Source organism: Embiotoca jacksoni, unplaced genomic scaffold, assembly GCF_022577435.1.
Source record: "Embiotoca jacksoni isolate LCO1_2020_lvr unplaced genomic scaffold, fEmbJac1.0.p SCAF_67, whole genome shotgun sequence".
Taxonomy (NCBI): Eukaryota; Metazoa; Chordata; class Actinopteri; family Embiotocidae; genus Embiotoca; species Embiotoca jacksoni.
The window spans coordinates 192,051-207,500 of NW_027185422.1; the positions used below are offsets into that span (position 1 = coordinate 192,051).

Below are 15,450 nucleotides of genomic sequence, written 5' to 3' on the forward strand. Positions count from 1 at the left end.
CTCCTGACTGACAGGCTGCTTGTCCCTGCTCAGCTGCTTTAAGGACAGCCAGCAAAAAAACCTCATTCAGCAGGACAAACAAATCTCGGGACCACAACACCTCAGCAGGTGTCACATGCTAACACACAGTCACAGCGCCCCCTGCTGGGAAAAACTCACATCTCTCTGCATCTGCTCAGAGGTCAGAGGTCATGATAGGGGAAAATAGCATCACATAGAAGCAAAATGATAAGGACAACTTCACCTTCGCATCCGTCTCGCTCAGGGATGAAATTCAGGTTTCACGGTCGGTCGGACTGAGTTTTCCACCAACACATCGAAAACGAAGCCGTCGGCTCACTGATGTTTCAACACGTTCAAATAAAAACATCCTTTCACATTAAAAGTTTTCCCTGAACACGACCGACCTCTTGAGTTCTAGATTTTATCCGTCGGTTTGTGGTTTTTTTTGGAGCTGGAAGTGACCATATTTAGAGGTGGAGTCCTAATATGTAATGAATGATGAATTATATGTAATGAATGATGAATTATTTCCAGTAGGAGGGAGTTTATCTAATGACACCATGATGACTTGTGGAAAACATTGACTTTGGATTTCAAGAGAGAACTTGATGCTTTTTTAATGAGTCTGTTGGAGCCCCTAGTGGCCCTCAGTGGTATTACACTTTGATATTGGCTTCTTAGTTTTCAGACCCGGACAGAACAAACAAGCCTGTGATAGTGTCCCAAAACCAGACTGAGGTTATGAACAGTTCAGAATTAAAAGTTTCCACAAATCTGAAGCTGTTAGTTGTTAAAGTTTTCCTGTTAATCTCGGTCAGATTTGATGAATCCAGGTTTTGAAGGTTTTCATCGACTGAAGAAAACGTCCCTTTTCTGTGTGTATTTTTACTAAAAGAACAACGATTTTACAACATTTAAAGTCCAGCTTTAGATGTAGTTTAATTGTCTTTAAATTTGACCTGGTCTGAGAAAATGCAAGGAAATGGCCGATGTTTTGCTTTCATAAATAAAAAAATAAAAACAACAAAATGTGGTGCAGAAAGTGAGTTTTCTCTAAACTTCCTGTTTATTCTTGTTTATTCTCTGCAGGTTAAAGAAGCAGAGAAGAAGAACAAAAGGACGAGGCAGCGGTACATATGGTGAGAAAAGTAGTGGTTACAGGTTCTTAATCAGTTGTTTGACTTTATAAACAGGAATATAAATCATTAGGTTATATTTTTAAGATTATTTCATGTTATTTGGGGACAGTGAAAAGCTGTAAACTGTGATGATGATGATGAGGAGGAGGAGGAGGAGGAGGAGGAAGAGGAGGAGGAGGAGTGGCTGCAGTGCTGACGGGCAGGTGTGATTGTGCGTCCGGACTAATTCTGACATCATCAGCATTGCAAAAACCGCCACGGCGTGAAATGAGCTTTAACCACTGGCGGTTATTTGGTCTTCGCTCCAGCAGACGCAGATTCGTCTGTCGAATGTGTTTTTGTTTGCAGAAAGAACGTCTGAAAAAAAAACATCTGTGTCGGGTGTTTGGAGGCATCAGTTACCATGGCGATTAAAGCAACCCGTAATAGCTCCGGCACAGGCTTGACCTTCTGTGCTTTCTCAGCTGTGAGAAGTGAAGCTGCAGACGACAGATGGAGACGATAATGAGATGAAATAACAGAAACAACAAATTATCGGTATATTTTTTTAATTGTGCCCTCACCCTATGAAGCCATTTGGATTATATTTCCTACATGAGTTTCTGGGACCTCTAACTCATCAATTTGATGAATACTTTCCTGAAAAAAACGATTGTATACAATCTGCCACGTCTTCCGCCCCCTGGTGGATAATCTTTGCACTGCAAGCAGTAGTTTTTTGGGGGGTTTTTTGGCGGGAAATCTGTTAAAAAAAAGTTGCAGGAAGCAGCTAGAAATTAAATTTTTACGAATATTACAATCTTATTTGTTACTGACCTTTTGTGTTTTTTCCAATATTGTGTTGAGGCGATTTATAATTACATTTTGCACATTACTGTATCGTGAAATTATGTTTAAAAAATGTGTGAATCAAATATGATACAGAAGTTATTTAACGTAATTTATCTGCAAATACCTTAATCATCATTGTAATGTATTATAATTTATGACGCAATCTACCTAACAACAATGTCAAATACACAAAAAAAAAAAAAAAAAAAAAAAAGTACAGTTTTAAATATATCATCTGCATGATTATAGACAGGGAGCAGTTAGGAGACGATGAGGAGGAGGATGAAGAGGAATGGACGAACTAATTCAATGCTTGTTGCAGAAAGCTCAGGTAGTAGAGATGAGGAAGACTTGAGGGATGAAGATGTTGAGTTTCTCTTGTCAGTTTTCTCACAAGTGCAGAAAAAACGGCAAAATCCAAGATGACAAACCAAAATCCTTCATAGAACCGGAAGGAAAACCGAAAACCTCACTTCCTGTTTGAAAAAAACAAATGTAAATAAAATGTTTTAAATGTTTCAAATCCAATTAGCAACATTGGTTCATATTTTTTTTATATAAACTGATGTATTTTAATAATGAAATTAAACAACAAATTTAAAATCACTTTAACCATAAATAAATAAATAAAACATCACAGTTATTAAAGTCTGAACATCGTAAACCAAACGTGACGGTCCGTCTGTTCCTGAACGAGACATCAGAGTTCAATCTGTAGTTTGATCAGGAGGTGAGCAGACGGGACGGAGGCTTCGGGGACTTTGTGTTTTTAATCGATATCTTTATCGCCACCAAACAGCCTCAGTCTGTCTTCAGATTAACAGCTGACGGCTGGAGATGAAGTTCGGCTCAACTCACGACATTTAAACACAAAATCAAATCCATAAATTACATGTGCAGTCAGTTTAGTTTCAGATGAAGTTGTTTGGCTCCCAGTTTATAGAGAATAACTGTCGTCTACATGTCATCATAATTCAATATTTAGTGATGGTTTTACCTTCTACCTGTAGATATTCATCATTTCCATTACTTTTATTTATTATCATTAATGTAGTTATTTAAAATGAGCATTCATCCAATCTTTTCAATCTTAATCTGTCACTTTGAGCTATTTTAGTTCACCATTTCACACATTTAATCCTTAAATCCAACATTTCACTGTTTAGACTTTTGTTTCCAGTGGCCACAGTTACATCAGGCTCACTGCAGACTTTTTCCCTTTTCTTTTTTTTTTAAATCAAATTATAATTCCTCTTTCTTTCAAATCTCCTCCGTGGAGCTTCAGATGAGCTTCGAGCTGCTTTTCTACTCGTCTCTGTTCAGAAAGCAGCTGGTTTTCAATATCCGTAATAACTGGAGAGAATGAGTGCTTTAATTTGCACAACTCTCCATATTTACACCTCCATTGTGCTGCAGTTCGCTTCAGGTGAAAGGTTCATTATGTTTTCATACCTGGACGTTTCAGCGGGACCTTCGCTGCTCTGTAAAAATGGACTTCACCTCCGGGAATACTTACACAAATGAACAAAAATAAGTTTCCAGAGATGCTCGTCATTTAGCGCCGGTTTGAGCTGAGAGTGTCGGGTCGACAGTAAAGCCCTCCTGGCTCTGAAACAGCGGCTTGTATTTGATCTCTCTCTCTGCTGCCAGCTTTTCAATCTCATCACACATTTTCTGCTGTAATTACACATAATTGGTTTTCGGCACCAAAAAACCCTTCACGCAGATAATCGCTCGTTTGTCTCAGTGAGAAAAATGAATGTTAGATTACACAGATTTAGCACTTTAATGGAGCTTGGCGTGCTTTTACAGCAACACACACACCTACACACAAACACACACACACACACACACACACACACACACACACACACACACACACACACACACACACACGTGCGACATCCGAGCGGCTGTCTGCAAGTCTGCAAAGTGTTTTAGTGTTTTCAAACGACTCAAAGGTAATCGCATCCAATCAATCACAGCTGGAGTCACATGAAGTGTTTCATTGTTTCAGAAAAATGTGAGAGGAAAGCAGCAAATCTCTTCCACAGAGAAGATGGAAGATTTTACGTTTAACATAAACTAATAAATGCACCTGTTTCAAATCAATCAGTCATATTTAAAATTATATTAATGCACGTTAATTAGTAATGAACCCATTGAGAGTTTTAGGACAGAAAATGTACTAATCAATTGACAGTATATTATTAACTATCATCATTTTCTTTATAATAGATTGTTCATTTAAGTCGTTTCTATCCAAAAATACTGCAAAATTTACTTATTTCAAACTGCATGTTATTAAATAAGTTAATTTTGTACTTACTGTCAGATATTTTATTGACCAAAGAATTCATAAATCGCTTGAGAAAATGATTGCCAAGTTAATTGCTCACCATGATGCCTTAATGAGACATTTAAATTGGGACATTTTTACTGTGATTTACTTCAAATAGAACCCTTTAATTCTTATATAATTTTCTATCTCAGAGACTATTTGTAAAATCAGATATTATAAAAGCTCAACTTTTGTGAAATATTTGGTTTCACTGGTTTTACATTGATGCTTTCAAGTTTGTGAATCCTTTAGATTTTTCTATATTTCTGCATGAATATGACTAAAAATGTCAGATTCTCAGAAGTTGGATAATTTTTCTTAAAAAACAAATAACCAATCGTAATATTTTCATGTCATTTGTTTAATTGGCTCTACTTTGTTTACTTTTTTCTTGTGTGAAAATGTGATGATGTTTTAGGGCTAAGATTTATGCAGAAATATATTTTTTTCAGAGTGCACTTTTAAGCAACACTGTAAATTCACTTGTTTTATATTTTCCGTCCTTTTGATGGAAACACTGACAGAAAGAACAAGAATAGTATTTCTTGTTTGTTTGACTTTGATGCAGTCATATGTTTGAACTTTAGTTTTAAAATGGATTCTTCTTATGTTTATCAGGATAACACACATTGACACAGTCTATTTAAACATGTTAGGACTACAGTTGCTTTATTTAGTTATCTTTAAGGTCCACTGTGTTAGGAGACGCCAGAGGCGGGTGAGTTCTCCCCAATAAAAAAGCTCATCATTCACCATGAAGTCCCTCCACAGCTGCAGAAATGTCCTTTAATTTGGATCAAAGAGGATCCAAAGTTCATATTTAATGACACAATCAGGCCAATTATTACACTGCACTCTTAAGAGCAGCAGTTACAGAGAAAAGAATAAGTGTTTAAACCATGAAAACGTATGAGATGAAGTAAAGTCCAAACGTTTCAATGTGACACCTTGAAGAAAATTCCTCCTGATGGCAGACGTAGTCGTATAAAAGAAATTTATTATGCCACAGATGTCATTCTGGCCACTTTAATGCTGCCGACCATACGCAGCATCAGCTCTGTAATTATGTGTAATCACAGTCAAGAACATCTCGTCTGCCGTTAACGTCCCCACACGAGTGTCACTCAGTGATTGTGCTGCACTTTGTGTCCGTGTGGGTGTTTCATGCAGCGACAGGACAGAAAATCATTTTAATGAAAAGTTTCTTTGAGTTTGAAGGTTGTATGAAGTTCGATGAAACTTTAGGTCTAAAATTGAGTGGAAAACACGTAAAAAACCTTCCTGAAAATGTTTTGTCAGAGTTGGTGATTCTTTGGTTTTTTAACCATCAATGACTTCCTTGTTCACAGGAGAAAACAAACCACTGACACGGCAGGAAGATGGCCGTAGACTCAGGACCGAATGAAGGTCCATTTTTTACGGTTATTATTACAATCCTGTTTCCAAAAAAGTTGGGACGCTGTGTAAAATGTAAATAAAAAACTTTTAAACACATATTTAATTGAAAATAGAACAAAGAACCTCTTTGGCCCCTCCCCTCTTTAACCCAGAGGACGCAGCGTCCATAATTTTCAGAACGAATTTCAGGCATTTATTCATTAGTGCCAAGAGAAGGTGGCGACGCTTCTGCATCATGTTTCTATCTGGTTTCTTCTTTGGAGAGTTTTAACCTGCATTTGAGGATGCCTTCGAAAACATTTTCACAATGATTTTCACAAGTGTTCCTGAGCCCATGCAGTGATTTCCACTCCAAAATAGTGTGTTTTTAATGTAGTGCTGCCTGAGGGCCCGAAGATCACCACCATCCAATATTGGTTTCCAGCCTTGTCCCTTGTGTTCAGAGATTTCTCCAGATTCTCTGAATCTTTTAATGATATTATGAACCGTAGACGATGAAATCCACTAATTCTTTGTAGTTTTACGTTGAGGAACATTATTCTTAGATTGTTGAACTGTTTGCAGTCTTTTATTGCCTCTGTCACAACTTTTTTGAAACATGTCGCTGGCATCAAATTCAAAATGAGCATATATTTTTGTGCAAATCATTTTCACCTGTACACAACAAACGAACACACAAATATCTGTAGCTGAATGTCTGAGTTAAAGTACTTCACACTTTAAGTGAATTAGAATATGTACGTTAATAAACTGAAGAGTCGATTTTGAGAGAAAATGTTTTTAATGGAAGAAACAGAAAGTTTCAGGACAGAGTGAAACATTCAGAAACTACGTGAGGCAGAAAAAAACAACAGTTTACATCTGTAAATGTTATAATCTGTGTGACCGTTTTAGGAGATAATGAGGAACGTTACCAGCAAACTATCTAGAAAAAAGAGGACGCATTACTTTATCGTCTAATTTCATTTAATTGTGGCTTCTTTGGAGTTTAGAAGTTGAAATAATGTCTTGTTGAGCTCAAACGGTTCAAACTGCTTTAGATGTTTCAGGAAAAAGAAAAATGTTTTTACAAAGAAACAGAATTAAAAAAAATAATAATTTAACTGAATTTGGGCAGATTCCAGTTAAAAACAAATAATGAATTAATTAATAGCATGTGCTGATTAATTTTTTTTTTTAAAGGGGTACAAAAGAAGCACAATCTGAATTGCTGTTTTATCAGAAGTATTAATTAACTAATGAAAAGTTAGTTTCTAAACTGTCACTTAAATTAATGTGAAGTTAGTTTAAAAAACTTTTTAACATTTTTTCAAAGTAAACTAAATTAATTACTAAATAGTTTGTTGTTAGTTATTATTCTCATAAACAAATTTGATGTTCAAATGGTGACTTTTGAAACGTGTTAAAGTTTTAAATCCTGAGTTTAATCTTGTTGCATATTTCAGAAGTTTCTGAACTTCAGTGTGAAGACAGATGTGCAGTTTAAGAGCAGGAAATCAAACAGGAGGACCATTTATATTATTATACTGTGTTCATGTCATATCGGATGGACAGGAGATCCATTATATTTGGGTTTAACTACCTGAAACAAACATCAGGTGAATTAGTGAACATGCTGCCTTGTTTGCTTTTTTAATGTTTTCAGATTGATCAGTTTGAATATTGACTCAGACGGCGGTAATTACAGCAGCGCCGATGTGACATGAACGCACCGTGTGCAACACGGGGAGAGGAAAAACAAACAAATTATAGCAGTTCGTTTGATTTATTTTCCCCGCTCGGTATCTGAACGCTTTGGTCCTTCAGAACCAGAATTAAAGTAGAGCAAAGTCCCTCCAAACTACAGCAACAGGATTTCATCAGTTAACAGTAGAAAACAACAAAAAAAGAAGTTCACAGCTTTATAACCGACAGGAAATGTAAACAAGCATCACAGGAAGTTCCTCCTCAAAACAAAACTACAGTTTGTACCTTGAAGCTAAAAAGAAAAGTTGGTTACTGACAGACATGAAATCTTAAAGTTTCACAGTTGTTTCCTTTTTAAAGCTCATTTCTAACAGAAACTAAGAGACGAAGGAGTTTTCCAACAGTTTGTCAGACGTTCATGTGTTTAGTTAACGTCTCTGACTGGAAGAAGACAAACATCGAATTATAAAAGTTCCCCTTCACAATTTCTATGACCTTTGATGAAGTGCAGGTTGCAGACAGAGCAGCTCAGTGGTCGAAACAACCGGACTAGTGATCATTTTAAAGCCTCCAAACATCCTGAACTGAACTCACTTTGATCACTAGATTTTAAATATGTTGTGGTTTTGGACCAAATTTGACTTTTTAATTGCACCGATTGAGAAAATGTATAATCATGTTCATTTATTCTTTGTTTTTAAATCTAAGAGGACACTTTGGCTTGTTTTGTAAATCATAAAAAAAAAAAAACAACAGAATTTCTAAATAATGTGCTGAAGCTTTAAATGGGCCGAGCTCCCAGTTTAAAGGGTTCTCGGGGAGTTTGGAGGCTCGGCGCTGTAATTCAACCAGGTCCGACTCTGAAACATCCCAAACCTGCTGAAGGGGTTTCAACTTGTAAACAAACGTCACACGTCGTTGTATTCACAGTTTAAAGAACAGAAAGCAGTGAAACGGGACTGAAAGATTCTTTTCATCTCAGACAGAAGAATCAGGAGAGAAGGCACGAACATTACAGATCTCTGAGCTCCCGGGTTCCTCCTCCTCCTCCTCCTCCTCCTCCTCCTCCTCCTCCTCCTGCGTTCAACCTGAGAAAACACTGGAGGAGTCAAAGAAAATCCAGATGAATCCTCCGTAAATCCAGACATGCTCAGATGGAAGTGAGAGCGACGCTGCGTGTTGAACTGATTCTTCGACTTCAGGAGTGTTTTAATGTGATTTTAAGATTTTAATTTCATTGGAAAAACCGTTTCTGAAAATCTCTAAAGTGTTTTGAAAGAGATTTTACTGTTTTTTTTGATGGACTCTTTCAAAACCCTTTAAAGCTTTTCTGAAACGGTTTACAATTCAATTTAAATCGTAAAATCACATTAAAACATTCTTGATTGACCCAGAAGTCAAAGAAGAAAACAAACACTTACCTTTTTCTCTTCCAAGAAGTTTGATTACAAATTTAGATTTTCTGCTCACCAGATTCAATCAGTTGATCTTCTTTTTGGAGGATTTTTTCTTTTTCTGGAAAACATGAAAGAAAACGTGTGAAATTTGTTGATTTGATTTGAGAGGAAACTTGTGGTTTAGTTGAGTGAAGTGTTTTTCAGGAGTGTTTCTTACCACAGAAACAGCTGCAGGAGTGTCTGCAGCCTCTCCGTCCTCCAGCTGCTCCTTTAATCTGTTCTTCTCTGTGGATATATCGGCATTATGAGTCACAGTTCAGGAAGTTTATCAATGAGTCTAACGCTACAAGGCAGGGCTGCACCATTCTGGATAAACTCAAAATAAACTGGAAACAAACCAACAGAAACTCGTACTCTTTTTCTTGGTGGGAACATCAGTGATGGGAGTTGAATCTTCTGCCGTCTCTTTCGCTGCCTTCGGCTTCTTTTTCTTCTTCCTCCCTTCGTTCGAAGGCTCCGACGACTCGTCTTCAGGAGTCGGGCCGTTGGCGGCGCTCCGATCGTCGGCCGGCGTCGCTCTCTTCTTCTCCTTCTCGGCCCGGGGAGGTTGGTTCTCCTTTGACGAACTCTCTTGTTCGCTGTTTGTTTTAATCTTCTTCTTCCTCTTTGGCGTCTCGTCCTCCCGGGCAGCGTCGACTCGAGGTCTTTTCTTTGGCTTTGGTCGAGGCGTCTCCTCAGTTTCCTCTTCGATGCGTCTTTGTCTGGAAAATGGTCATTTTCGTGGATTTAACAGGATATAATTGAAAATATTAGTGTAGTTTTGACTTTATTCTTAATAGAATTAAATCATCGTTTGATTTTTAAAGTATATATTTTATTTCAATTTTATACTATAGTGTGACTTTTTATTCATATTTTAGACGACATGTGACTTTTATTCATACTATAGCATAATCCAAAATATGATAAAAAAAAATGTAAAAAGTCATACTATAACATGTCGTCCAGAATATTTAAGAAGAGTCACGCTATCGTACTCACTTCTTTCTCTCCGGGAGGTTCGGCCCTGCAGGGACGGTCCTGCTCTTCGTCTTCCTCTTCGTCATCACATCTTTCTTCTGTAGTCTTAATCTCTTCTTCAGGCTCAGCTTCTTCCTGAGGCGGTTTTTCTTATTGGCCGAGGAGAGCAGAGAAGAGTTTCTGACTGCAGAAACAGAGGTGGAGAAAAATGTACCAATTACTGAGCTTCTCTGTAAAAAAACACCAACATTTCAATCATTAGTATTGATAAGGAGTCCACATGAAGTATGAACCATCACTTATTAAAAACATGTTTCTACTCTCTCACCACCGTCGGTCTCCAGCTCCTCTTCTGCGTCTTTGTCGCCACCTGCTGGTTCTCCTTCAGACTGCAGCTCCTCCTTTTCCTTTTTCCTCTTTTTCTTCTTTTTCTTTTTCTCCTCTGTCGTCTCTGCTGGACTCACGGGACTCTCCACCGTCTTCTCCTCCACCACTCCTCCTACCACCTCCTCCTCCTCCACCTTCTTCTTCTTCTTCTTCTTTTTAATTTTGTTTTCAGAAGGAGTGACAGGAGTTTCCTCTTCTTTCTCTTCCACTTCATCTGTCCCTCTTTTCCTCTTCTTCGTCTTCTTCTTCTCCGATGGAGTTACCAGAGGCTGCGCCTCCTCCTGCGCTGCCTCCTGCGCCGTCTCCTGCGCCTCCTCCTGCACCTCCTCCTGCGCCGCCTCCTGCGCCTCCTCCTCGTGTCTCTTTTTGTTTCTCTTTTTCTTTTTGGCAGACTTGCAGGTCAGAGGAGTGTCGCTGGGTGTGTCTGTGGCAGATGCATCAGTGCTCGGTGTTTCTGCGATCGGTGTTTCTGCGATCGGTGTTTCTGCTGCGGGAGTCTCGACGTCCTTTTTGTTCTTCTTTTTCTTTTTCTTGGGACTTCCGGACTCTGCAGCCTCCTCAGGGAGCAGCTGGCTGGTTTCTCGCTCGGCGGCTTCGCCGTCTTCAGTTTGGACGTTGAGGACGATGGAGACATCGGGGTCCTCTGGCTCTTCTACAACAGAGATGTCCTGTTAAAACCCAGCAGTAACGAATCTGCTGAATCTGCAGCTCACGGTTCTGATTCACTCTCACAGCATCGTTTTCTGTTTCAGGAGTTGTTCAAACAGCTTCTTTGTACAGTAAATACTGGACTTAAAGTTACACTATAACTGCTGGTTGTTTTAATGTACAACATATTAACATATTGAGAACATGCTCCTGCAGCCTTCCATGTGGCCCCAAAAGAAATGTGTTATTGCAGGTTAAATAAATATAAACATACAATATATTTTGATATTCAGTCCTTGTGGATATTGAAAATTTGAAGACAGACATAAATAAAAAACAAAACACAAAAAAAGCAAAATTACAAAAAGCAAAGTCAAAATAATTTGAAAAGACAAAATCAACCAATTTAGGATTATTTGTAATTATTCAGAGCTGGAGAAGATTTTGAAACTATGTTTTGACAAATCACAGAATTTGATGCTTAATATTTAAAAAACAAGATTCTTATTGATTAACATTTGTAGGGATTTTGCAGGAACATGTTTAAAAGATGTCGGAAAAATTGTTCCGGATATGAGTGAAATAAAGAGAGTTGCGTGGCGTGTTTTATTTTTGGAGAAGAATTTGTACCCGTGTGATGGACGGGGACGTCTGCAGCGTCCTTCTGGTCCTCCGCGGGTGCCGACGTCTCCGTCTCGTCCTCGAGCTTCAGCTCGGACGTGACGTCACGTTGCTCTTTATTCTGAGTGAAACACAGACAGGAGTTATTACCGTTACTGTAATCACGTTCTTATGTTTAGATTATCGGTAAAGACATAACAGCGCTGTAAACGCTTTAAACTTCATCACTTCAAAATAAAAGTGGTGCGGTACCTCAGATTTCTCCTCTTTACTGTCAGGGTCTGAAAAAGATTAAAACAACAGGAAGTTATTCCAACTTATCCGTGAGGGGGACATGAATGTCAACAGATCTTGTATCATCAGTTTTTTGGTTAGTTTCCAAAGTGTTTAGAAATCCTCAGATGAGTTTAACTCTCAAGACTCGTCTTCGCTCCGTTTTTGGTTAACGAGCTCCGAGAAGTTTCACAAAGTGAGTGACGACGTGGAAAAACTGGTCGGAGCGTCGTTTCTCTCCTTCAAACTCTTTACAAGGTTTGGCGTTGAAATCCGAAACGCCTGGAGGTGAACTTGGAGGCCGTCTCGCTCGGTTTTCTTCCTGTTCTCCTTTTTTATTCAAATAAAGTGAGATGATGAAAACGTCCTGCGCTTTAACAGCTGGAGACAAAGACGCTGCCAGAAGAGGAAATGCAGCGTGATTCTCTTACTGCCAAATAAAATGGAAAAAATATGTCCAGAGTAAAATGAAGGAAACTACTTCATTAGTAACTCTCTTTTTGCAAATGCTTGTGGAGAACTTTTAAAGTCAGTTTATTCAGATAATCAGGAGTTCCTGCATCTAAATTAGAAGGATTTTCAGCTTCTTTTTTATTGGTAAAATCAAAAGCAATTTTATGATGATTTAACTTCACTTTTTGGGAAAGATTTAAATCCTTAATCAGGAAATAAATTGTACATTAACAAGATTTTATATATTTTTCCTAAATCAATAACCTTGCAATGACTTTTATTGAAGTGCAGCGGAGAGTAATAACTTTAAAAATCTGTTCTAACTGGAAACAAAGCCGGCGGTCGGATGGTGTCGGCGGCTCTGAAACGTGAGCCGTCGGAAATGAACGCCGTCGGAGATGAACGCCGTCGGAGATGAACGCCGTCGGAGATGAACGCCGTCGGAGATGAACGCCGTCACTCTGAATCCTCGGAGAAGCTTCTTCACGACGGCGTGTGATTCTTGTCGCCGCGGTGAGAAGGAGACAGAAAAAACGCCACATGTAAAAGTTACAGAACAACCCGGCTATTAGATCAGCCATTGGTTCGCCCTACCGTCGTGGGGCGGGGCTTCCGTCTCTGCCGGCTGCTCATTGGTCTCCTCGCCGGAGGGGGCGGAGTCGGCCCGGCCGGGCTGCTGCAGGAGGAATCAACAGGTCAACGTCAGTCTGTGACTGCAGACATGAAGAGGTTTTTTGTTTCGTTTCTTTCTTTGACTCTTTTAGTGAATCCGAAACACTAAAAGTTAAACTCTGATTTTTAAACATTGTGGAAATAAATAATAATAAATAATAATAAAAAGCCCCTGCAGGGTCTTCACTGATATCATAACATCAGGCTGTGCTGTACCTCTGCAGGCGTCCCCTCTTCATCCTCCTCATCCTCTGCAGGCGTCCCCTCTTCATCCTCCTCATCCTCTGCAGGCGTCCCCTCTTCATCCTCCTCATCCTCTGCAGGCGTCCCCTCTTCATCCTCCTCATCCTCTGCAGCGTTCACGGCAGCTTGTGGCTCCTGGAAGCAGAAAGAAAGATGATGACAATTAAAAGAAGCGTTCATTTTTTAATCCAGGAGGAATCATAGGATAGTTTTGTCCATAACTTCAATCAGTTTTGGTAACGCTGAACTCAATAAGATAAGTCCCTGAAGGGGATCCGATCCGATCTGCGTCTCAGTGGTTGCTATAGTAACGGCACTGCACCCAGAAGTAGGAGGAGCTGAGCTTCCTCGTTTATCACGTGACAACGAGCAGTTTTATACAAACAATGAGACGCCGTCATGTTGGGAAATAATCTGTTTACAGTCTGTCGACTCGTCTCACTAATGCTCGACGAAATTACAAAATAAAATGAAAGAAAAAACTACTAAATTAAATGTTGGCTGAAACTACAAAATATAAAAATATTGGATTAAACTGCGGCACAGCGGTTCAGTAGTTAGCATCGTCGCCTCACAGCAAAAAGGTTCCAGGTTCGAATCCCGGCCTTCCTGTGTGAGTCTGCAGGTTCTCCGTGTGCCTGTGTGGGTTCTCTCGGTTCTCCAGCTTCCTCCCACCATCCAGAAACATGCTACCAGGTTAACTGGTGGTTCTACAAATGTCCCTGAGGTGTGAATGACAGCATGAACGGTCTTTGTTTCCGTCTGTCTCTATGTGTCCCTGTGATGGACAGGTGACCTGTCCAGGTGAACCCCGCCTTCACCCAATGTGAGCTGGGATAGGCTCCGCCCCCCCCGTGACCCTGTTCAGGATAAGGCGGGTCTAGATGATGGATGGATGGATTAAACTACAAAACAATATGGATGAAACTACAAGAGTTTAATAAACAGGAATGATTCATGAGGTCAATGTTAAAAGAATTTTGGAGAAAAAGCTGCTGCAGAATCAATAATGTCATGAGAGGCTAAAGAGATGTAAAAATCAATAAAACTGCAGTAGGTTATAAATAATTTAATTCAGTGTGCAGCCTCATGATCGGCTGAATTTAATGCCAACTGGCACTCAACTTAAATATTGATTAAAGTTGGCATTTCTGTTCATGTTGGACTTTCAAATTATTTTTTAGAGGTTATTTCCAATATTTAATCCCAAGTGTATAATTTTAAGAAAACACCCAGCCTTGTTGGTCACGCAAATGTAATCTTAATCCTCCAGGAAAAAAAAAAGTCTTAAAAATGTGCCGACTCAGCAGAGAAATGCTTGTCGCAGCGTTGCCTGCTGGCAGCTGAACAATACAAACAATGCACCTCAGTGAGTCGCAGCTCTCCACACAATCGCTTTCAGATGTGCAGCCGAGGCTCGGCTGAGTCACGAGGCAACGACGACTAACGGTTCTGTTTGTTTCAGAGCAGGAAGGTGGAGGACGAGGACGGTGTGAAGGACAGACAAACATAACACAATAACTATGAATAAAGCTACGTTTGAGTGTCACATCTTCACAGAAAAGTGACCGATATCCTGCAGAAAAGGAAAACACAGGAACAAAGCAGAATATCTGATCAACAGCTTCAACTCCTCAAAGCATTAAAAACATTCAAAACTACCAGAACTGATAAGAACCTAAAAGACTCGTCAGCCTCGTCTCACCTTCTCCGGCTCATCTCGGCGCTCCTCGACTGGATCGGGGACCCGCGGTGGCTCCTCGTCCCGATCGGAGGCAGGTCGCCGGGGGTCCGCCGGGCCGGAGTCGCCCCGGGCGGGTTCGGCCGTCTCCTCGGAGTCTGCCGAGACAGAGACGGAGCTTTCTGCCTTCTGAGATGCTTCGGACACTTCAGTCGGAGCGGACTGTAAAACATGGATCGACATTTAAGGATGTTTTTACTTCTGGAGACGGTGCGTGTGTTGGTGACTGATCGTAGCGGCTCTGAGGAGTACTTTAGTAGAAAAACGGTGCATGTGGGACCGGGTGTAGCTCATTGGTGTGTCTTTAATAGTTTTGGGGCAGCGGTGGAGCTCTATAATGGAGGATAATGAGTGTCTGAATACACACTAGAGCTGCACAATTAATCACAATCTCACTTCTAAACGCAAACGATTTTACCATCAAAACAAGCGCTTCTATTCACCTTCAATCTATAGAGAAACCGTCAGGAAGGAGAATACAACTCAGAGTTTACCTTTAATGAAAGAATATTTGAGATTAAATTGAATTGTTTTTCTGTTCAGTATCAGATTCGTGAAGCCGCTGCATTAAAAACATGAGCGTTTCCTTTCCGTTGT

At 39.7% G+C, this 15,450-nt stretch overlaps 1 protein-coding gene across 3 annotated transcripts in view; it reads right to left on the minus strand.

Moving 5' to 3' along the window:
* Positions 1–6,474: 6,474 nt before the first annotated feature.
* LOC138214059 (uncharacterized protein DDB_G0286299-like) overlaps positions 6,475–15,450 on the minus strand; it is a 15,030-nt gene continuing 6,054 nt past the window's right edge. Inside the window, exons 5-15 of one of the 3 annotated variants that reach the window (XR_011179600.1) lie at positions 14,818–15,015; positions 13,086–13,247; positions 12,792–12,873; positions 11,724–11,752; positions 11,481–11,592; positions 10,144–10,854; positions 9,837–9,999; positions 9,210–9,556; positions 9,013–9,080; positions 8,820–8,913; positions 6,475–8,497 (exon numbers count right to left, since the gene is read on the minus strand). Coding sequence is in view for 2 of the 3 variants with exons in the window: in XM_069175423.1 (XP_069031524.1) it covers positions 8,878–8,913; positions 9,013–9,080; positions 9,210–9,556; positions 9,837–9,999; positions 10,144–10,854; positions 11,481–11,592; positions 11,724–11,752; positions 12,792–12,873; positions 13,086–13,247; positions 14,818–15,015 (1,908 nt within the window). In the remaining variant the exon portion in view is untranslated. The remainder of the gene's footprint in view (positions 8,498–8,819; positions 8,914–9,012; positions 9,081–9,209; positions 9,557–9,836; positions 10,000–10,143; positions 10,855–11,480; positions 11,593–11,723; positions 11,753–12,791; positions 12,874–13,085; positions 13,248–14,817; positions 15,016–15,450) is intronic. The other 2 variants (XM_069175423.1, XM_069175422.1) reach the window with 2 other exon arrangements.